This window comes from Hemiscyllium ocellatum, chromosome 10, assembly GCF_020745735.1.
Source record: "Hemiscyllium ocellatum isolate sHemOce1 chromosome 10, sHemOce1.pat.X.cur, whole genome shotgun sequence".
NCBI classification, from domain to species: Eukaryota; Metazoa; Chordata; class Chondrichthyes; order Orectolobiformes; family Hemiscylliidae; genus Hemiscyllium; species Hemiscyllium ocellatum.
This window is the reverse complement of record NC_083410.1, coordinates 102519327-102542676: the sequence shown is the minus strand read 5'-3', so window position 1 is coordinate 102542676 and position 23350 is coordinate 102519327. Positions and strand designations below refer to the sequence as shown.

Below are 23350 nucleotides of genomic sequence, written 5' to 3'. Positions count from 1 at the left end.
CTCCTGTTGAGATACAACCTCTAGGCAGAGAGCCCTTAAGAATTTGAAGTGTTTTGGCTCCATGCTGACAATGTTACTTCCAGAGGCTGTGAAGATAGTGTGAAAAATGGAACGATCAAAGCAGTGCGGTCAGTTTTATTCTTCTCTTAAAACACGAGAATTGGAATGTCTCCAGGATATCTCCCATTCTGCTGCTGTAGCTCTGACCTAGGATCGATGGGAATCTTGTTTATAGACGTAAAATGTACAGCTATCCTCAAGCAGAATAACATATGGAGTATTTCACCAGCTGCAGAGAATGTATGGAATTCAACAATGCAAAACGACGATATTGTGCTCAATTTGGTCCAAAATTGTAGAGGGTGTGAGGACTGGAAATGGACGAGGTTCTACAGGCTGAGACAGAGAATTTTTGGATTAGATTAGATTCTATATCTATCATTCGGTGAAGAATCTTCTCTAAAACTTACTGTTAGTATTGTAACAGGTTGATTAAATATTTCAAAAGAAACAGTTAATTAGTGTGAAGTATTCTTATCTATGTCTTGTGTCTGAGCAACTGCAGCTGCACATTCTATCTCAGTCCAGTAACCTTGAATCTACTTGTGAAGACTACATGAAGAAAATATTTTCCGTGGGTCTCTAACTACTGTCAACTATGTTCTGCTGCATTAGTCATGGGCAGCCGTCGGCCATTTTGTGCTGCTCAGTCAAGGGCAGCCCTAACAGTCTACAGAAAATCTGTTGCTGTGCAAATGATCACGAAGAATTGAAATGTTAATTTTTGTAAATGTTGTACGTTTTTCATTGACAGAGCTGGAATTAGATCCTGACAAGATGTCATCCTCTAATGATTGTGGAGCCTCTTCATGGGAACTGAATGTTCAAGTGGATCAGCCAAATGAAGATTTGCCATTGGAGTTTAATTTGAGAGTAACAGGGGACTTTCATGTTGGAGGAGTCATGCTAAAATTAGTGGAACAAATTCGTAAGTGGAAATTTTTATTTGTCTCCAAATGTGAGTGAGATTATGCTTAACAAATCAACTTTCAGAAAATTCTCAATTGTCTGTGGAACTTTATTTGAAATCTGTCTTTTTTCACTTGTTATGTTATTTTAACATGATGTTTGAAAGACAGGATGTGAAGGGGTTAGAGCAATGGATCAGACATTTTTGGAACCTGTTGAGATCAAATCCGCTCAATGAGATTTGTTTTACCAAACTTATATGATGTATGAAAATGACTACCAGGTGAACAACAGCTGATCCCTGATTTGATGCAGTAATCACCCTGAGCTCCATTCTCTACACTTGTCTTAACTCTCATGTTTGGGAAGTCTCAACCCAGCTCCTGTTGAGATACAACCTCTAGGCAGAGAGCCCTTAAGAATTTGAAGTGTTTTGGCTCCATGCTGACAATGTTACTTCCAGAGGCTGTGAAGATAGTGTGAAAAATGGAACGATCAAAGCAGTGCGGTCAGTTTTATTCTTCTCTTAAAACACGAGAATTGGAATGTCTCCAGGATATCTCCCATTCTGCTGCTGTAGCTCTGACCTAGGATCGATGGGAATCTTGTTTATAGACGTAAAATGTACAGCTATCCTCAAGCAGAATAACATATGAAGTATTTCACCAGCTGCAGAGAATGTATGGAATTCAATAATGGAAAACAACAATATTGTGCTAAATTTGGTCCAAAATTGTAGAGGGATTAGATTAGATTCTATATCTATCATTCGGTGAAGAATCTTCTCTAAAACTTACTGCTAGTATTGTAACCTGAGGCCTGGAAATGGACGAGGTTCTACAGTAGGGATTAGATTCCCTACAATGCGGAAACAGACCCTTTGGCCCAACAAGTCCACACCCACCCTCTGAAGAGTAACCCACCCAGACCCATTTCTCTCTGATGCACCTAACACTGTGAGCAATTTAGCATGGCCAATTCACCTGAACTGCACATCTTTGGATTGTGGGAGGAAACCGAAGCACCCGGAGGAAACCCACACAGACACGGGGAGAATGTGCAAACTCCACACAGTCAGTCGCCCGAGGCTGGAATCGATCCTGGGACCTATGGTACTGTGAGGCAGCAGTGCTAACCACTGAGCCACTGTGCCGTCCCCTGCATAGTATTATTTATTAAGGAGTCAGGAGCGTGAAATGTCCCCTTTTAGGTTGTAAAGGCTGCAACAGCTCCAGGAGACGACATTCAGCAACTTTGCCAGAAGACCAAGGATAAACAATAAATTTTCCTATATCACCGACATAGCAATAACAGATGTTAAAAATATTGTAGATATCTAGATATTAAAGGTGCGGGTGTGGGGATAATACAGGAAAGTCGTGTTGGGATTGAAGATCAGCCATGGTCTAGTTGAATGGTAGAGCAAGCATGAGGCACGGAAAAGCATATTCCTGCTCCTATTTCCTACATTTCTCCAAATTTAAAAGAGAAATATTTAAGAATTCAATTCCACCATTAGCATTTATCTTAGTGAATACAACAGTTAAATCTTGAAAATGTCAAGTAAACGCAAAAAACTGCACCTTTTCCCTCCCCTTTATTTACATTATCAGGTTAAATATGTATCTGCAGAACATTGTTACCTGATCAGTTTTCACTTTACCTCTCTGAAGGCCTGTGATGGGGAGGGCTGAAATCATGGAGAAAAAAAGGGTAAGGGAAACTGTTCTATTGGTAATAGAGAGCTGGGAAGAAATAGGAAACAGCAAGACCACGGATGGGTTAAATGTACAGGGATGATGGGTTGATTGGGGCTTGTTGCAAGATAGTATGCAGGCAATAGAGCTAATCCTAAAGAGGATGAAGGATGAGAGGCTGACTGAGAGCATTTAAGAATAGTCGGGTCTGGAGTTGACGAAAGCATACAGGCCATTGCAAGGACAAGGCTAGCTGATGTTAGAATTCCTACAGGTGGAAACAGGCCTTTCGGCCCAACAAGTCCACACTAACCCTCCGAAGAGTAACCCACACAGACCCATTCCCCTACTACTCTACTGACTAATGCACCTAACCTATACACCCTTGAACCCTGAGCATGGCCAAATTCACCTGACATGTGCATCTTTGGATTGTGGGAGGAAATCGGAGGAAATCCACGCAGACAAGGGGAGAATGTGCAAATTCCACGCAGACAGTCGCCCGAGGCTGGAATCGAATCTGGGTCCCTGGCGCTGTGAGGCAGCAGTGCTAATGAGCCACCACGATGATCTGAAGCTCAAAATAGGAGTGTGGGCAACCAAGTGTGTGGAGTCAGATGCATAGCTTAGGGTGAAGCTGTAGAGTAAAATTATCCTAAATTCCTCTTGCTTTGATTTTATTTTAACTACAATGCTTAAATAAATTGTGTTTTGCTGAGTAATTTGACTAGTCACATTGCATCTGGAACAGAGACTTTGTATTTGCCTTTGAAATAAGAAAAAAATTAGTATCTAGGCTACTAAAATATTTTGAGGATGTTTGATCTGGTCCATAACAAAGTGACATTGAGTCTATGAATCAATTTGCAGTAATGGCTGGGAGGGAATGAAATCAGTGGTGAGCATGCAAGTCTAAGTGGCAGAGACCAAAGAAGATAGTTTTGGCCATTCCAACATTTAACTTGAACAGTTGCTGGCTTATTCACTACTAAAAACCAGCAAGCAATTTAACAACACAGGGTTATGTTATAAAGGGAAAATAGAGCTGAGTGCTGTCAGCACGTATTTTTGAAACATTGTCTTCACATGACGTCTCTAAGGGGAAATATTTAGATCAGGAAGAATAGAGGGCTGCTGTTGAATTCTTAGTTGAGTGCAACCATGAAATGTAAAATTGCATGACAGCATGGAGTCAGACCACAACTCACTTTGCATTGTAGAGGCTACTATCGTTTGAAGGAACAATTTCAAATATCCTAAAATCAAGGTGACGGATAATGGTCAGGTTGAACTTGTAAATGTCAATACTACTAAGTTAGAGTCATAGAGCTGTACAGCATGGAAATAGACGCTTTGGTCCAACTCATCCATACTGACCATCGAGTCATAATCATAGAGTCATACAGCATGGAAACAGACCCTTGTGGTCCAACCAGTCAACGCTGAACATAATCCCAAACTAAACTAGTCCTACTTGCTTGCTCCTGGCCCATATCCCTCCAAACTTTTCCTCTTCATGTACCTATCCTAAATTAATCTAGTCCCAGTTGCCAGCACCTGGCCCATATCCCTTACTATTCGTGTACCCATCCAGATGCCTTTTAAATGTTGTCATCGTACCAGCCTTCACCACTTCCTCTGGCAGCTCATTCCATACACACATTACCCTCTGCGTGAAAAAGGTTGCCTCTTATGTTCCTTTTAAATCTTGCCCCTCTCACCTTTAAACCTATGCCCTCTAATTTTGGACTCCCTCACCCCAAGGAAAAGGCCTTGTCTGTTCACTTAATCCATGCCCCCTCATTGACATCCTAAATGAATCTAGTCCCATTTGCCAGCATTTGGCCCATATCTATCTTAACCTTTTCTATTCGTGTACCCATCCAGATGCTTTTTAAATGTTGTCATTGTACCAGCTCCCACCACCGAGCTCCTCTGGCAGCTCAATTCTGTTGGAATTTTCTGTTGTGTATTGATTATAAATCTGTTCAAACAGCTCTTGCACAAGATATTATCAATTATGTTGATTGGTGCAATAGATCAACAGAAAGTATAAAATGCACACTGTTAAGATTCACAGCCAGTGCTGTCAAACCAATGGTGGAGCCACCACTACAGAATCCTAAGGAAACCTTTTGATCTGAAAGAGTCAGGCATTATACAGAATGATTACTGAACTTCTTTTATAAAGCTTATTTTGAAAATTTAATTTGTTCCTTGAAACTAAAGGGTGCTGCTGCTGCTTAATATAGCATTGATGAAAAGCTATTTTCTGACACAACATCATCTTTGTCCTTGTTCTGTTTATGTCGACATGATTGCTGGTTTTTCAGTGAAATAAGCAAAATGTCCAGCAATGTTCTTTGAAAAGCAGCAATAAAATAACAATTTCATTGGCCGTTGTAATCATCATGTTTAGCAAATGTTAGAGGCTAAATAAGGTTTCCTTAAACATTCACAACGCTAGTCTAAAAATGAGAGACCCTTTTATTTGGATAAGTAATCGTCAACAGTTTGAACTGGAAGAATCCTTATTATGATACCTGGTTAATTATCAGATTACTTTAGCCTGACTGGGTGTGCTCCCAAGTTTGCTTGTTCACCTAGAGGCAATGAATGCAGAACATTTGAGCAGGTTGGCGGGGACCTTGTGCCAAATTGGTAGTGTTCCTGCTTCTGGACCAGGAGGCCTGGATTCAAGTTCCACCTCCCTCTGAGGTGTGCAGTAGCATCTCTGAACAGGTTGATTCGAAAAAAAAAATATCTGAACAGGCTGGCAGACCTCTCATGGAACAGTGGTAGTGTCCATGCATGTGAGCGTGTACTTGACCTGGGTTCAAGTCTCACCTTCTCCAGAGGTGTGTTATCACATCTCTGAACCTGTTGATTGGAAAAAAATATCTGGACAGATTGGACCTATTGTACTTTGATCCAGATGCAGGGGGAAAAAATGCAAAGGCCAAGCATTATGTTTTTTTTAGAAATAATCAAAGAATGAGCAACTTTCTGTTGCCGTGTCAGCTTGGTAGCATTTTTGCATCCAACAGAAACTGCCTGACAATCTTAGAACATCTACTCTGATGCAATACCAACATATTGCTGCTTTGTTTAAAGTATTATCTATTGACTAAGATGCTAAACTGAATCTTTCGCTGTTTCAGATGGCTATTAAAGGAACACTGTGCCTTTTAAATTAAGCAAAGTTATCCTGATATCCTAGTTAACATTTCTGTTTCTACCAGTACCACTCAAGTGAAATGAAAATGCAGAGCGGTTATTCATTTTATGATCATATGTGAGAAATGTTTGTCGTGTTTGTTTATAGAACAACGGCCACTGAATTTCCAAAATTAATTTGCTGTATGAAACATTTTGAAACATTCTAGTATCCTCAAGCTCTGTTTAAATGAAATATGGTAATATTCAATGTGGTTGTATAAGTAGTTTATATATCCCTTTAGCCTTAAATGTTTGGTAGATGCAGCTGCTAAAGTGAATTTTCTGAGCTCATATGTACAGAAATGTTTGGACAAGCGAATATCAAAAAATTGAACATAGAAAGCAAGAGTAGGTTTTTCAGCCTTTTCCACCAATCTAAGGGTTCAAAGCTAATCTGTATCTTAACTCCATTCACCCACCTTGGATCCATATGCTTTTCTTTATTGTGGGATGTGGGCATCACTGGTTGGGCTCAGCATTTATTGCCCATCCCTCATTGCCCCTTGAGAAGGTGGGGGTGAGCTGCCTTGTTGAACTGTTGCACCCCACCTGCTGTGGGTTGACCCACAATACTATTAGAGAGGGAATTCCAGGATTTTGATCCAGCAACAGTGAAGTTACAGTGATATATTTCCAAACCAGGATGGTGAGTGACTATGAGGGGAACTTGAAGGCGGTGATGTTCCCATACATCTGCTGCCCTTGTCTGTCTAGATGGAAGTGGTTGAGGTTTTGGAAGCTCGAGTATGAGGATCGTTGGTGAATTTCTGCATTGCATCTTGTAGATATATTGGGCCAGCTCAGTGTGTCAAAGATCTGACAAAGTAAATAACCACTGCTTTTTTATTGTGTTCCACAGATGCAATGCACTTTGAAAATCTGACTGATTTTTTTTAACCAAACTCTGGAAATCATATGAAACTATTTAAGTTAATGTCTCTTAAATTTGCAGGTCATTCCGCTGTAAAGGAGGAATAGAAACATGAAATTCCTATGGACGTCCCTTTTTACAATTTGAAATCCAAGCAGATCTAGGGATTCTTTCAGCTAGTTCTTGTAGAATTTGTATTGCATTTTGCAAAACATATAAATCCAGTAGCCTGTGTTGATTGTAAAGAGTGGTGTGATACACATTCTAGTTCTTGGTAAGAGCCTGTAGTGCTAATGGATAAGATTCGGAGTGGTCTTCTGAAAAGACCGCTCCCTCCGTGACTCCCTCGTCAGCTCCACACCCCCCACCAACCCAACCTCCACTCCTGGCACCTTCCCCTGCAACCGCAAGAAATGCAAAACTTGCGCCCACATCTCCTCCCTTACTTCTCTCCAAGGCCCCAAGGGATCCTTCCATATCCACCACAAATTCACCTGCACCTCCACACACATCATCTATTGCATCCGCTGCACCCGATGTGGCCTCCTCTATATTGGGGAGACAGGCCGCCTACTTGCGGAACATTTCAGAGAACACCTCTGGGACACCCGGACCAACCAACCCAACCACCCCGTGGTTCATCACTTTAACTCCCCCTCCCACTCCACCAAGGACATGCAAGTCCTTGGACTCCTCCATCGCCAAACCATAACAACACGACGGTTGGAGGAAGAGCGCCTCATCTTCCGCCTAGAAACCCTCCAACCACAAGGGATGAACTCAGATTTCTCCAGTTTCCTCATTTCCCCTCCCCCCACCTTGTCTCACTCAAATCCCTCAAACTCAGCACCGCCTTCCTAACCTGCAATCTTCTTCCTGACCTCTCCGTCCCCACCCCACTCCGGCCTATCACCCTCACCTTGACCTCCTTCCACCTATCGCATCTCCATCGCCCCTCCCCCAAGTCCCTCCTCCCTACCTTTTATCTTAGCCTGCTGGACAAACTTTCCTCATTCCTGAAGAAGGGCTTATGCCCGAAACGTCGAATCTCCTGTTCCTTGGATGCTGCCTGACCTGCTGCGCTTTTCCAGCAACACATTTTCAGCTCTGATCTCCAGCATCTGCAGACCTCACTTTCTCCCCTAATGGATAAGATATTCATACTGATAGATTTTTCTTAGTGATGTCCAGGATTATAAATTGAGGTGGATGTAGGTATTAAGTGTTCAATCGGCCATAATCATATTGAATGGGTGGCACTTTCCATCTTCACCAGAATACTTAGAGTAACAGTTCAGCAAAACCTTTAATGAAAATAATTGTTAAAGGACAAACTTCACTGGGTGTTGAAAAATTATATTTAGATTAGTATAGCTTCGAACAAACCCATGCAGTTTGCAATGAAAATTGACTTGATTTGAAAAGTTAACATTAGCACTCGTGTGATGAGCTGAATGGGCTTTTCCTGTTCTGCTACTTCTAAGATTCTATACTGCCAATATAAAGTCACTGAACCCCATTTATTATCACTATTTTGTAGGTAGCAAACTTTCAAAACAGTATTCTGAAGTCTAGTTGTAGTTTGATATTCAGGAATTTGTCATGAAGATGCATATATCCCTGGTGAAACCTGGTGAAGCTCTTAATGCCTCCAAAGTAGGAGGGTGTTGCAATTTAAATTCTGAGACCCATGTAGACATACAGCATGGGAACAGACCTTTCCGTTCCAACTCGTCCATGCCAACCAGATATCCTAAATTAATCTAATCCCATTTTCCAGTATTTGGCCATATCCCTCTAATCCCTTCCTATTCATATACCCATCCAAATGGGTTTTAAATATTATAATTGTACCAGCCTCCACCACATCCTCTGGCAGTTTGTTCCATACATACGCCACCCTTACGTTGCCCCTTAAGTCCCTTTTGAATCTTGCCCCTCTCACCTTAAGCCTATACCATCTAGTTTTGGACTTCCCTGTCCGAGGCAAAAGACTATGGCAAATCACCCTACCCATGCTCCTCATGATTTTATGAACCTCTGTAAGGTCACCCCTCAGCAACCAACACTCCAGGGAAAACAGCCACAGCCTATTCAGCCTCTCTCTATACCTCAAACCCTCCAACCCTGGCAACAACCTTGTAAATCCTTTCTGCGCCCTTTCAAGTTTCACAACGTCTTTCTTATTGCAGAAAATGCAGAAAAAGTAAGATTTGAAGAAGTCTAGCATTTTTAATATCTCTGAAAATAACTCACAACCCAAAAGAATAACCCACATAATTTGTAGGCACCGAAGTTTACAAGATAGGAGGTGGCACATGTCAATGCATAAATAGTTGCAGCAACTGTTTATTTATAGGCATCAAAATAATGTGAAAAATGCTTCATTCTTTTCCTGATTCAGATAACTCTTGGATTTGACAGTTTAAAAGCAGAACAATTTCTGGCCTGATTATCGCACACAGCATTCTGGATAATATATTATGTTCAGCATTAATTTGTGTGTTTGTAACTTCGGATTTAGTCACCAGCTGCTATTAGCATCATGCAACATAGAACCCCCTGCAATGACTTCTCTTTCTAGCTCTACAACATTATCATAATGCTATGCATATCTGGACATGGGTGTGCAGGCAATACAATTCTAGAAAATAGCATCAGATGAGGGAGCTTTAGAGGTGAGATTTAGTGGTGTCTGAACCTTTGACATTAGTATCTTAAAGTAGGTATTTTCAATGATACCAAATATTGAAAGGTAGTTGAAATATTTCTTGAAGCCCCAATTTAAACAGGCTATTTGAGTCTTACAGATCAACAGTGGCTTTTGCTTTACTGATGAATTGCAATACAAGGGGGGTGCCTGATTCTCATACTTATTCATGCAATCCCAAGCAGAGGTGTACTAATAATAATTTTACAGATCTGAACATTTCCTTCTACTTATGAACTACAATTTTACATTGTCCAGAATTGTGTTCCAGCTTGCATATATATCGATTTGCAAATGGACTGAAGAAAGGAACCCATTTTCAACCCATAGACTGCTAATACTGAACGGCATTGCTCTGCCCTAGTAACAGATAAATGTGCTGTTTGTAACGTAGTTATATCATTTGTGTCTTTTATAAGCAACGCATCATCCAACTCAATGTGATGACTATCAACGAAGGTCCAATTGCGAAGGTTAACTTTTATATTCAGTGTATTGCCTGTGTTAGGATTCTTCCTGACAGCAGTGATGGGTAAGTCAGATCCCAGAATGAAACCAGCTTGATAGCTCATATATTTAACTTCTGCAGTTGTTTAATGTGGTGGTTTATCACAAACATGTTCAGACAAGGTTGCAGGTGTTCTTCAAAAACAGATCATTAATTCATCATATAAAACAAACACACGCTTGTAGTTATAAAGGTCATTAAAACAAAGTATCAGCTTATTTCACAATTTACAGAGACTTAGTGCCAGCAAAATATTCCAATTTTAGCTTTTTAAATCTTTAATTAACTGATGCTTTCCAGTTCTTTTATTACCCTTGGAATGTAGGTAATTTTACTATTCCTTTCACACTCAGCTGGTGTGAACCTCTCATGGTTCTGACGGCCTGAACATTTGCGGTCTAACAACTTGATTTATATCCAAACATTCTCTGTTCAGGAGCTCTGCACGGTAGAACACATTTTGCTAAGATGACTGGCTCCCATGATTTGAACTTGGTTTCCCTGCTACCTTCTGAATTGGGCTTCTGATTCTTCTGAAGTAAAAGTTTGACGATCCTCTTCTGGTCGAAACTAAACTTAATGCATTAATGTAGGCAGAAGTGGGTACTGCAGATGCTGGAGATTAGAGTCCAGATTAAAGTGGTGCTGGAAAAGCACAGCGGGTCAGGCAGCATCCGAGGAGCAGGAAAATCGACATTTCAGGCAAAAGCCCTTCATCAGGAATGGTTCCTGATGAAGGGCTTTTGCCCGAAACCACGATTTTCCTGCTCCTCGGATGCTGCCTGACCCGCTGTGCTTTTCCAGCACCACTCTAATCTTAATGCACTAATGTGTTTACCTGCCATTAACCCAGCAGTAGATATGTTTTATCCATTAACACTCACGAGCTGTTTTAAGGCATTTATGTCTGTTTGGAAGTGAGGCACTGGGGATACTGACCAAATGACATGTTGATCTACCTATTGAAAGAAAACTTCACAAAATTGAACATAATCTTCTTGCCTTTTTCAAAATCCAAATCCCAAAAATTATAATATATGTAATATGCATTCCATCCCCTGCTGTTCCAAACAATACACTTATATGTTGCTTAAACTAGAATTACAGTATTATTCTGCACAGAGATTAATCAAGAGTAGATCATCTTTGAAAGCAACAGCCCAAGACAACTGAGTGAGTTGCAACAGAATTACGCTCTGTCAGGCTCTTAAAGATTTGGAGCCTTCTTGTTTTAGGATAATATACAATTGCGTATGGAAGTGCACTTTATTCACAGTAGAACAGCAAAAAAAAGGGGTATTTCAGGGACCTTAGAGCGAGTATCATTATTTAAGGGTCTGGCACTGGAGAATCAGACAGCACCAAGTCAGATGGGTGCCATTGCTAAAGGTGACTTGATATAATTGTGAATGTAGTCGTTTTGGAATGTTGAAAGGGAAGGTTGCTAGTCATAGAGTTTTAGCAGATAATGAGTCTTTCAAGTTAAAGATTGTGGCCAAAATAGAAATAGAATTATTCAACATTATACCTCCTCAATGGTTGTTATGCAACTCCTAATTATGTGAGAAGAAAGTGAGGACTGCAGATGCTGGAGATCAGAGCTGAAAATGTGTTGCTGGAAAAGCGCAGCAGGTCAGGCAGCATCCAAGGAGCAGGAGAATCGACGATTCAGGCATGAGCCCTTCTTCCTAAAGAAGGGCTCATGCCTGAAACGTTGATTCGCCTGCTCCTTGGATGCTGCCTGACCTGCTGCGCTTTTCCAGCAACACATTTTCAACTCCTAATTCTGTGCTATTCTCTGGGTCTGCTCTCAATTTCTGCATGTAGAAAATCAGTGTGCATGGCCATCTTGTACTCATTTGCATATTCTGACTGCCCAACTTACTATCATCTATTTAACAGTCTCACAAAGTCCAGATCTGCCCCCTCCTGCATTTCAGTCTAGGATGGCAGTTATGCCTGATTATAGAGATCTTGACGTGTGAAATTCTCAACTGTCTGTTCAAATGTTTGAGAAGGTTGGAGTTTGACGTCACTTCGTATGTTGACAGGATATTTTATTTCTGTTACAGCAGTACCTCAGGACTGGTCAGACCATGCTCTTTGGTGGGCGAAGAAAAAATGCTGGCTTCTGAAGACACATTGGACTTTGGACAAATATGGAATCCAAGCTGACGCTAAATTGTTGTACACTCCACAACATAAATCATTAAAATTGCAGCTACCCAATATGAAGACAGTGAGGTTAAAAGTTAGTTTCTCATCTGTGGTCTTCAGGGCAGTTATTGATATCTGCAAAACTCTGAGTAAGTCGATAATTTTACCTACTACTCTAAATCCCCTAACTAAGGTTTAATGGTGTATGAACTATTAAAGTGTGGTATCTTGCGTCGAGCACCATTAATTGCATTTTTCTTTTGCCTCACCCTTCAGGCCATTTTAGTTTTTTTTTTACTTCAAGTTACGGCTCACGCAGAGAGGGCTGTGGAAAGTCTGAGACTATGTGAAGTTTAGGTCTGATGTCTCCTTAAACAATGAGACTTAAAGATGGATGAAGACATAGATGGGATGACTTAGAAGGGAATAGGTTAATTACTGTTGCGTTCAATCGCAAATGTGAAATTGTGAAAAGAGTGATTGTGTAAAAAATGAGGTCTGCAGATGCTGGAGATCACAGCTGAAAATGTGTTGCTGGTTAAAGCACAGCAGGTTAGGCAGCATCCAAGGAATAGGAAATTTGACGTTTCGGGCATAAGCCCTTCATCATTCATTCATCCATTCATTCATTCCTGATGAAGGGCTTATGCCTGAAACGTCGAATTTCCTATTCCTTGGATGCTGCCTAACCTGCTGTGCTTTAACCAGCAACACATTTTCAGCAAAAGAGTGATTGTGTTCAGAATGAAAGAAATGAAAAGTAACAAAAAAAGTTCACCCATTTAAAAATGTGTTTATTCTGTGGGATGATCTCTATACCTCCAGTGGTTTCCTTTCTCCATACCTTCAAGTTGAAAGAGTTGCTGCAGCCACATATCATATCAACAAAATGGTCACCAGTGGCCCTAAATATCTGTGGAGTGATTTGCTCATATTTACAGCGTAAGTCCTATATTTTGGTGATGACCATGGACAGTTTGACACAAGCTCGTGTTTTTGCAAAGCTGAGGGTGGAGTGATGTAAAACACCCAGAGGATCGGGGCCACGTCTTTGGGTTGTGATTCTCTGGATGGGTTGGGGAGTGAGTTACTTTTGTGCAAACTCAACTGCAATGGCCAGTGAGAAACATTGGGAGGGAATGCAACAAAGAGAATGCAGTCAAAACCAAAGGGACATTGGATGGAAATAATGGTGACTACAGTACAATACATGCACGCTGCAAAACAGAACAAAGTCCAAACCCTAACAGCTATCACATTCAAATGCAATATCCATCCTAAATGGTTCCTGAATTACTTGGCCACATTCCCTGGAATTGAACTTGGGAAATGGACCACCAGATAATTATCAAAACTTCTGAAGTACGAATTAGGTTATTGCAAGAAAGGTCCACTTGCGTTTTTCTGCTGAAAATATGATTTGTTCACAGAAGACAGTCCCGCAGAGGATGGAAAGTACAAGTCATTGAGAACAACAAGCACGCTGTGCTCAATAAGGTTTTACTAAGTCACTTTTCTATGAACTTTGAACAGGTTTTCTGTAGAAGAAATCACTTGTGCAGCAGGTTGCTCGTAAATGCATTTCCTTTTGATGCTGATATTCTGTAATCTATGAAGAGTAAAGCATTTACTGGACGGGAGGGCATTGAAAATTTGCAGAACTGAAGACTGATTTATTGAATAATCCATGCAAAGCCCAGATTTTTGGAAGAGCATCAATCTTCTATTGATATGTAAATTAATCACAGCATAGATGCAATCAGCCAATGATTTGTCTAAAGAACAACAATTTCCTATATACAAAATAAAAATTATTGCTGTTAATTCAGTTTCAGAACCAAGGAGTTGAAACTTATGTCATTTCCCAGTGTAACAGATCACAAACTTGAATATATTCGCTAAATATATTCATGAAAACAGTTTGTTGAAAATGACAGTCAGCACATCTGCAGCAGTTGACAAAAGGTCTGTGAAGAGAAAGTGAGGACAACAGATTCTGGAGAGTCTGAGTCAAAACGTGTAGTGCTGGAAAAACACAGTCAGTCAGGCATCATCCGAGGAGCAGGAGAATCATCATTTCGGGCATCAGTCCTTCATCAGAATTGGTGTGGTGGAAGGATGATGGGTTATTCTGCAAGGTGCTCTGAACTTGCAGTCTTTTGTTTAGCTATTTCTGGAAATTATAGCTTTTCACCAAGTTTAAAGAAAAGTCCTACCAGACTTAGTCACCTGATGCAAGGAGGAAGAACGCCTCATCTTCCACCTTGACTAGAATACTTAGTGTGGAAACAGGCACTTCGGCCCAACAAGTCCACACCGGCCCTCTGAAGAGCAACCCACCCAGACCATTCCCGTACATTTACCCCTTCACCTAACACTACGGGCAATTCACCTAACCTGCACATTTTTGGACTGTGGGAGGAAACCGGAGCACCCAGAGGAAACCCACACAGACACGGGGAGAATGTGCAAACTCCACACAGACAGTTGCCTGAGGCAGGAATTGAACCCGGGTCTGTGGCGCTGTGAGACAGCAGTGCTAACCACTGTGCCACTGTGCCGTTTTTTACTGACATAAATAGATTTATTAGTATTTTATAGAATAGCATCATACTTACAGCAGGAATATTGGGACCCTCCAACCACACAGCATCAATGTCAATTTCACCAGTTTCCTTATCTCCCCTCCAAGTTGGCACCACCCTCTTGAACTATCCTCCCTGTCTGTCTTCCTTCCCACCTATCCGCTTCACCCTCCAATCTGACCTATCACCATCACCACACCCCTGCATCTGCCTATCGCCTTCCTAGCTATCTTCCCTCCAGCCCCACTCCCCCAATTATCTCTCAGCCCCTTCCCCTCCTTGTCCCCCACCCCACACACATTTCTGATGAAGGCTTATAACCGAAATGATGACTCTCCTGCTCCTCGGATGCTGCCTGACCTGCTGTGCATTTCCAGCACCACATTCTCGACTCTGATCTCTAGAATCTGTCATCCTCACTATCTCTTCGCAGACCTTTTGTCAACTGCTGCAGATGTGCTGACTGTCATTTTCAACAAACTGTTTTCATGAATGTATTTAGCGAATATATTCAAGTTTGTGATCTGTTACACTGGGAAATGACATACATTTGAACTCCTTTGTTCTGTAATTGTATTGACAGCAATAATCTTTATCTTGTATATAGAAAATTGTTGTTCTTTAGACAAATCATTGGCTGATTGCATCTACGCTGTGATTAATTCACATATCAATAGAAGATTGATGCTCTTCCAAAAATCTGGGCTTTGCATGGATTATTCAATAAGTCAATCTTCAGTTCTGCAAATTTTCAATGCCCTCCCGTCCAGTAAATGCTTTACTCTTCATAGATTACAGAATATCAGCATCAAAAGGAAATACATTTATGAGTAATCTGCTGCACAAGTGATTCCTTCTACAGAAAATCTGTTCAAAGTTCATAGAAAAATGGCTTAGCAAAACCTTATTGAGCACAGTGTGACCATCGTTCCTAATGACTTGTATTTCCTGTCCTCTCAAGGATTGTCTTCTGTGGGCAGATCATATTTTCAGCAGAAAAATGCAATTGGACCTTTCTTGAAATAACCTGATTAGTACTTCAGAATGTCTGACAAATATCTGGTGGTCCATTTCCCAAATTCAATTCTAGGAATGTGGTGAAGTAATTCAGGAACCATTTAGGATGCATATTGCATTTGAATGTGCAAGCTGTCAGGGTTCGTACTTTTGTGCTGTTTTGCAGCGTGCATGTATTGTATTGTCGTCACCATTGTTTCCATCCAATGTCCCTTTGGTTTTGACTGTATTCTTCTTGTTGAATTCTCTCCCAATGTTCCTCACTGGCCATTGCAGTTGAGTTTGCGCAAACTTAACTCACCTCCCAATCAAAAACAAAGCTTTTTCCCATCTAAGATGTGTTCACGACCCTCCATTACGTTTTCTCAGGGAACTTCCTTTGTTTCAGGGGAAATAAATTAAATTTATTCCTCCCATTCTTGTTAGATACATGTCACGGTCAGTGCCTGTCCGTGATGCTTCCAGTTTGAAAAGTGGAGTGCTGGTCTTCTATTATCTAGCTCTCTGATTGATGCTGCACACATACTGCGAATCTGTCGATTCAAGGTGGCAAAGTGACCGGCAATGCTTGACTCCCGATTGTGGGGCATGGCCACTCGAGGGCCCATGTAGCAGGCCCTGCCGTGTCCACATGGCTTCATCATTGTCTTTCCAGCTCCGCAGCTCCGTTAATGTTTTTTAATGGCTTTGCGGGCCCTGGGGGCCTCCTCCTGTTGGAGGCCGGGACCCCTAGTATCTCCAACCGCACTCCAACTTGGGTCACGACATCGGAAAACGAGCCAGGACCCCATCGGTCAACTTGGAGCCAGGATCCATCGGTCAGTGTCCAGTGTTGGAGGAGGCTGTGGGACCCGCCGCAGCATTGACTGTCTCCAGTTCAGGGGCGGCAGACGTGGAAGTGACAGCACCGGTGGCAGAAAGAAAGGAGCAAATCACCAGGACCCCAGGATGGGGATGTCCGATGATGGCGGCTGGAGGAACAGAGAGGGTGAAGTCTACAGAGAGAGAAAGATGAACATTTGAAGCTGTTTTTGTTTTAGCAATAGCAATTTAATATTAGTTTATTCAGTATTTGACCATTTATACAATGGATTCTGTCATCCAAGCTGGCGCCGGAACGTGGCGACATTATCCAATTTTCACTGTACCTAGGTACAAGTGACAATATTAAATAAATTAATAAATCTAATTCTGTAGGAGTGGTTGAGAAATGTCACTGAGGGATGTCTAAAGCTGTGACAGGATATATGTTTTCTCCTCTCACGAAGATAATGGGATATTCTGAGAGAATATACACCATAAAGTGAGCAAGGGAAACGGCTGTGTGCATTTTTAAACAATTTTTATTAATTTTGTGAGATGTGGGTGTCACTGGCTGGGCCAGCATTTATTCCCCATCCCTGCTTGCCCTTGAGAAGGTGGTGGTGACTGCCTTCTTGAACTGCTGCAGTCCATGTGCTCCAGGTTGGCCCACACAATGCTCTTAGGGAGGAATTTCAGGATTTTGACCCAGCGACAATGAAGGAATGGCGATATATTTCCAAGTGAGTGGCTTGGAGGGGAAGTTGAAGCTGTTGGTATTCCCATATATCTGCTGCCCTTGTCCTCCTGGATTGAAGTGGTCGTGGGTTTGTAAGGTGATGTCTTAGGATCTTTGGATTTCTGCAGTGCACCTTGTAGATAGCACACACTGCTACTGAGCATCAGTGGTGCAGGGTGTGGGTGCTTGTGGATGTGATGCCAATTTAGAGAATTCATTTTGGAAACTTAGCCCAGGCTTCAGACAAGTGTCATTGGGGTTTCACCCAGATCCACTCTGTAAAATATTCCACCTTCCATGTATTTTGAAGAGACCCTAAAACCTATTCAGCATTTCGTATACCTTTGCTATAAAGGTATTTTTGAAGAAAGGATCCAATACCCGAGCTTGTACAAGCTACAGCGGCAATAGTTTGACAACAAAGAAATCCTTAAGTCAACAAAGGTCCAAGTACACGGTGATTATTGGCATCACACCCTTGAACTGCTGTGATACCTGGACTGTGTACTAGCAATACACAAGAACACTGGAGAAATTTCACGAGCAGCACCTCCATTACAATCTCCAGTTTCAATGGGAGGACTGTTGAACAAATGGTAATCCCTTTCTTGAAGCTAGCTGCACAACCATTCAAGAAAACCTCTTGCAAAACTGTCTGTGAAGGACATGACATTGCGACCAATGACTGAAAAGCATCCACTCGTTAAGTCCTATTTGCTCAATTCTTAGAGTCATAGAGATGTACAGCACGGTAACAGACCCTTCGGCCCAACTCGTCCATACTGACCATAGATTCATAGAGATGTACAGCACGGAAACAGACCCTTCGGTCCAACCCCTCCATACTGACCATAGAGTCATAGAGATGTACAGCATGGAAACAGACCCTTCAGTCCAACCCGTCAATGCCAACAAGGTATCCCAACCCAATCTAGTCCCACCTGCCAGCACCTGGGAAAACATGCATTCGGAAGCTCTTGAAGCACTGGCATTAATGACTGGAAGAGATTTGTTGTCAGTCATTTAAAATGCATTGAATCCAAAGGCATAAAAGAAAGGAAAAGGAAGAAAATGCTCCAGTCAAGATTCCACGGCCTCTTGGGATACCTTGACCATGCACCCAAAAAATTGAGGTTTGAGAATTGGCCTAATCATCCTGCAAAGACCCATGGCAAAAACATATGACTCTGGGTAGATGTCATCCTTGAAACACAGGCAGCCCAACGATGATATACATGGTCCTGAACTGGCCAATTTCCTGATGGTGGGTTTCAGTTCAGCCATGCATCAATGGCACATAGATATTTTCTAGTCAACTAGTTCAGAGATATTGAGATTAATGTCTTGAGCAGGTGGGACTTGAGATCATTAAAATCAGTGTAGTTGGGTTGAAATCCTGAAATTTCTTCCCTAAGGGCATTGTGGGTAAACCTACTGCACATGGACTGCAGTGGTCCGAGAAAGCAGCTCACCCCCACCTTCTCCAGGGGCAACTAGGGATGGCCAATAAATGCTGGGTTAGCCAGGGACACTCACGTACTGCAAATTAATTTTTAAATATTCAGCCTAGGTCATTTGAACTTACTACCATTTATGGAGCTACGTTGTGAAGCAACAGAAACTAACTCAGACCAGCCCCAATGTATGACATGTCAATCGTGTACAGAGAGTGACAGAAAAGATTCTAATGATTGGGAAATTATGCTGAGTGTTAGCAGCCAGCAGTTTTCAGCTTAGAGCCAATGAGTTGAAGACCTACTTCAATAGAAGGGGTAAACAAATGCAAGATGAGGACGTCATCTTTCTTTTTTGAAGAATTCATTTATGTGGATAACTCTGACAGGCCAAACAATTTTATTGCCCATTTGAATACTGTCTCTGTTTCAGAAGGCAGTGAAGAGTTAACCACTTTATCAGTGAGTCTGGAGACAGATATATTTGAGGATATTAGTAAACCAGATGCATTTTTATAACAATCAAGAAGGGTTACACAATTGCCATTAAACCAGCTTTTCATTCATAGAGTCATAGGGATGTACAGCATGGAAACAGACCCTTCGGTCCAATTTCTCCATGCCAACCGGATATCCCAACCCAATCTAGTCCCACCTGCCAGCACCCGGCCCATATCCCTCCAAACCTTCCTATTCATATACCCATCCAAATGCCTTTCAAATGTTGCAATTTTACCAGCCTCTACCACATCCTCTGGCAGCTCATTCCATACACGTACCACCCTCTGTGTGAAAAATGTGCCCCTTAGGTCTCTTTTATATCTTTCCCCTCTCACCCTAAACCTATGCTCTCTAGTTTTGGACTCTCCGACTTTGTCTATTTATCCTATCCATGCCCCTCATAATTTTGTAAACCTCTATAAGGTCACCCCTCAGCCTCCGAAGCTCCAGGGAAAACAGCCCCAGCCTGTTCAGCCACTCCTTATAGCTCAAATCCTCCAACTCTAGCAACATCTTTGTAAATCTTTTCTGAACCCTTTCAAGTTTCATAACATCTTTCCAATAGGAAGGAGACCCAAATTGCACACAATGTTCCAACAGTGGCCTAACCAAAGTCCTGCACGCCGCAACATGACCTCCCAACTCCTGTACTCAGTACTGTGACCAATAAGGAAAGCATACCAAATGCCTTCTTCACTATCCTATCTACCTGTGACTCCACTTTCAAGGAGCAATGAACCTGTGCCCTAAGATCTCTTTGTTCAGCAACACTCCCTAGGACGTTATCATTAAGTGTATAAGTCCTGCTAAGATTTGCTTTCCCAAAATGCAACACCTTGCATTTATCTGAATTAAACTCCATCTGCAACTTGTCAGTCTATTGGCCCATCTGGTCAAGATCCTGTTAGATTCCGAGGTAACCTTCTTCACTATCTACCCCATCTCCAATTTTGGAGTCATCTGCAAACTTACTAACCATACCTCTTATGCTCACAAACAAATCATTTATATAAATGACGAAAAGTAGAGGACCCAGCACCAATCCTTGTGGCACTCCACTGGTCATAGGCCTCCAGTATGAAAAACAACCCTCCACCACCACTCTCTGTCTTCTACCTTTAAGCCAGTTCTGTATCCAAATGGTCAGTTCTCCCTGTATTCCGTGAAATCTAACCTTGCTAACCAGTCTTCCCTGGGGAACCTTGTCGAACACCTTACTGAAGTCCATATAGATCATCTACTCCTCTGCCCTCATCAATCCTCTTTGTTACTTCTTCAAAAAACTCAATCAAGTTTGTGAGACATGATTTCCCACCCACAAAGCTATGTTGACTGTCCCTAATTAGTCCTTGCCTTTCCAAATACATGTACATCCTGTCCCTCAGGATTCCCTCCAACAACTTACCCACCATCAGGCTCACTGGTCTATAGTTCCCTGGCTTGTCTTTACCACCCTTCTTAAACAGTGGCACCACGTTAGCCAACCTCCAATCTTCTGGCACCTCACCTGAGACTATCGATGATACAAATATCTCAGCAAGCGGCCCAGCAATCACTTCTCTAGCTTCCCACAGAGGTCATGGGGATTTATCCACTGTTATGCATTTCAAGACATCCAGCACTTCCTTGTTTGTAATATGGACATTTTTCAAGGTGTCACCATTTATTTCCAATTCTAGATTTTATTAAATTCTTATTTCTCCTAGGATGGGCTTTGAACCTGTGTATGCGGGGAGTTCTGGATCGTTAGCCCGCTGACATTGCCACTAAACCACCACCCGCCACACGTTGTAAAACAACCAAAATATTAAATCAACATTTGAATCATTCATCTTGTTAACTTTGTATTTTCATGTCTGTACAATTATTGAATTGATAATGTACCTATGTACTGTGGGACGATCTTATAGAAGCATATAAAATTATAAAAGGAATAAATACGATAGAAGCAGGGAGGTTATTTTCACCTTGTGGGGGGTGAAACTAGAACTGGGGGGCATAGCTTCAAACTAAGGGAGTGCAGATTTAGGACTGAGTTGAGGAGGAAATTCTACACCCAAACCCCTTGCCCAGTGAAGCAGTTGAGATTACCTTGTTGAAAGTTTTTAAGTTAAAACTAGATATTTCAACAATGAAGGAACTAAGGGTTTTGATAAGAGGATGGGTAAGTGGAGCTGAGTCCATGAAAAGATCAGTCGTAACCTTAATAGATGGCGAGCAGGCCCGAGGGGCCAGATGGCCTACTCCTGCTCCTATTTCTTATGTTCTTATATCTGTTTGAGATTTATTTTCTTTGGAAAAAGATATATGATTTAACTTTAGGGGTCTGGCAGCATAGTGGTTAGCACTGCTGCTTCCCGGTGCTAGGGACCTGGGTTCAATTCCAGCCCTGGGTGACTTTCTGTGTGAAGTTTTCACATTCATCTTGGATTTTGGGATCCTAATAATGTCATAATCTGAAAGCCAATCTCAAAATGCTCCCTGGTTCACTTGATCCTTAAAGGTACATTGTACAGAAGAAAACACAGGCTTTTCCCAGCACTAGGGCACCACATAGTCAGCGAGCCTTCATAAATGTCAATTCTGAAACGATTAACTGAGAGAAGAAATGATAGATAGCTACTTAAATATGCTGCAGTCTTCAAACTCCAGGCAACAGGACATTTTTCTAGATAAAGTCATGTAGCACAGACCACTATTGACTGATAAAAATAATTATAGTTACAGAGCTGAAATGGCAAGTAACAAGTAATAATCTGAACCTAAAATCAGAATTAGCTTAGAAAAAAAAGTTACAGTATGGCAATTTGCCTTGTGTTCTTTGGCTCCCCTTCCAATTATGGTTCAGATAATTTGCAGCCACTTATATCATCATTGCTTGGTGCATCTAAAATATCCTTATTTATCAACAAAAGAATGTAAAATGGAATTGATGGTATCACTTAGTTATTGCCATCTGTGGATGTCTTATGAGGAAATGCTCGACAGGCTAAGCTAGGTCCATTGGAATTTAGAGTAAGAGGGGACTTGAGTGAAGCAGATAAGATCCTGAGGGGTCTTGACAGGGTAGATGAGTTGATATTTCTTCTTATGGGAGAATCTAGAATTAGGAGGTCTCTGTTTTAAAGATCATAAGTCATGTTTTTTTAAATCCGAGATGAGGCATCTGTTTTTCTCGGGGTCTGAGAGTCTTTGGAACTCTTCCTCAAAATGTGATAGAAGCAGAGTTCTTGAATATTGTTCATTCAGAGGGCAGGAGTTAGTATTAAAGAGGTGACAGGTTATGAGGGTAGAGGTGAAATGTTATCAGGGTAGGCGGGATTGTGGATTTGGAGTTACAATGAGATCAACCATGATCTTGCAGGATGGTGGAACAGGCAGATGGGACCAAATGGCCTGTTCCTCCATGTCTGTTAAGGAGGATTAAAGTCAACAAAATGAAAAATGAAGCACTCTATTTCATACTGAATTAATTTTAATTGTTATCCTGTTTAACATATTTTGGTTTTCGAATCCTTTTCCTCCCTCTGCTTTGTGCAATATCTAAAGGGGTGCAGCAAATTATCTGCTACTGAAACCCAACTGTTTTGTTGTTGCTTAGCTAAGTTCTGAGAAGTGTACTAACCTGGGTCAGTTCTTTAGTTGAGCATCCCTTCACTCATATCAGGAGGCACCTAGCTTTCATCTGACATATTCCCTGATCAAATGATGAGATAGGCAACTGTACATGTGAGGAGCTTGCAAGCATGAATTCTTGTTCACCTGTTTTGGTTTGTGAGTTGTAATCTCAGAACTGATTCTAGCATGTCAGCTGGTATCTTTTATTGCACACTGCTGTTCAGTCCCAATGTTATTACGTGATCACATTTTTCCTGGAGAATATCTTGCAGTTTCATACATTCGCTTTTTCCAGTTATGAATTCACTTAAAATTGCAGTCACATTCCTGTTGATAATGCTCATCAGCACAAAGACATGTAATGACCTGTCCTGTAGCTAGAATCAGACAGCTTTGTTGGGTGAAATGAACAGTTTGGTATTCCATCATTAAACTGTGCAGTCAAATATGATTTAATGCATATTCAGTGATTCTATCACCATTTCATATGATATTTACAGAATT

At 41.5% G+C, this 23350-nt stretch overlaps 1 protein-coding gene across 2 annotated transcripts in view; it reads left to right on the top strand.

The window, feature by feature from the left end:
• Positions 1-23350, top strand: part of fermt1 (FERM domain containing kindlin 1) — a 90715-nt gene that overhangs the window by 12788 nt on the left and 54577 nt on the right. For both annotated transcript variants that reach the window (XM_060831075.1, XM_060831076.1), the window contains exons 2-3: positions 815-988; positions 12047-12280. In XM_060831075.1, the coding sequence (XP_060687058.1) occupies positions 838-988; positions 12047-12280 (385 nt within the window). In that variant the 5' untranslated portion in view covers positions 815-837. The remainder of the gene's footprint in view (positions 1-814; positions 989-12046; positions 12281-23350) is intronic.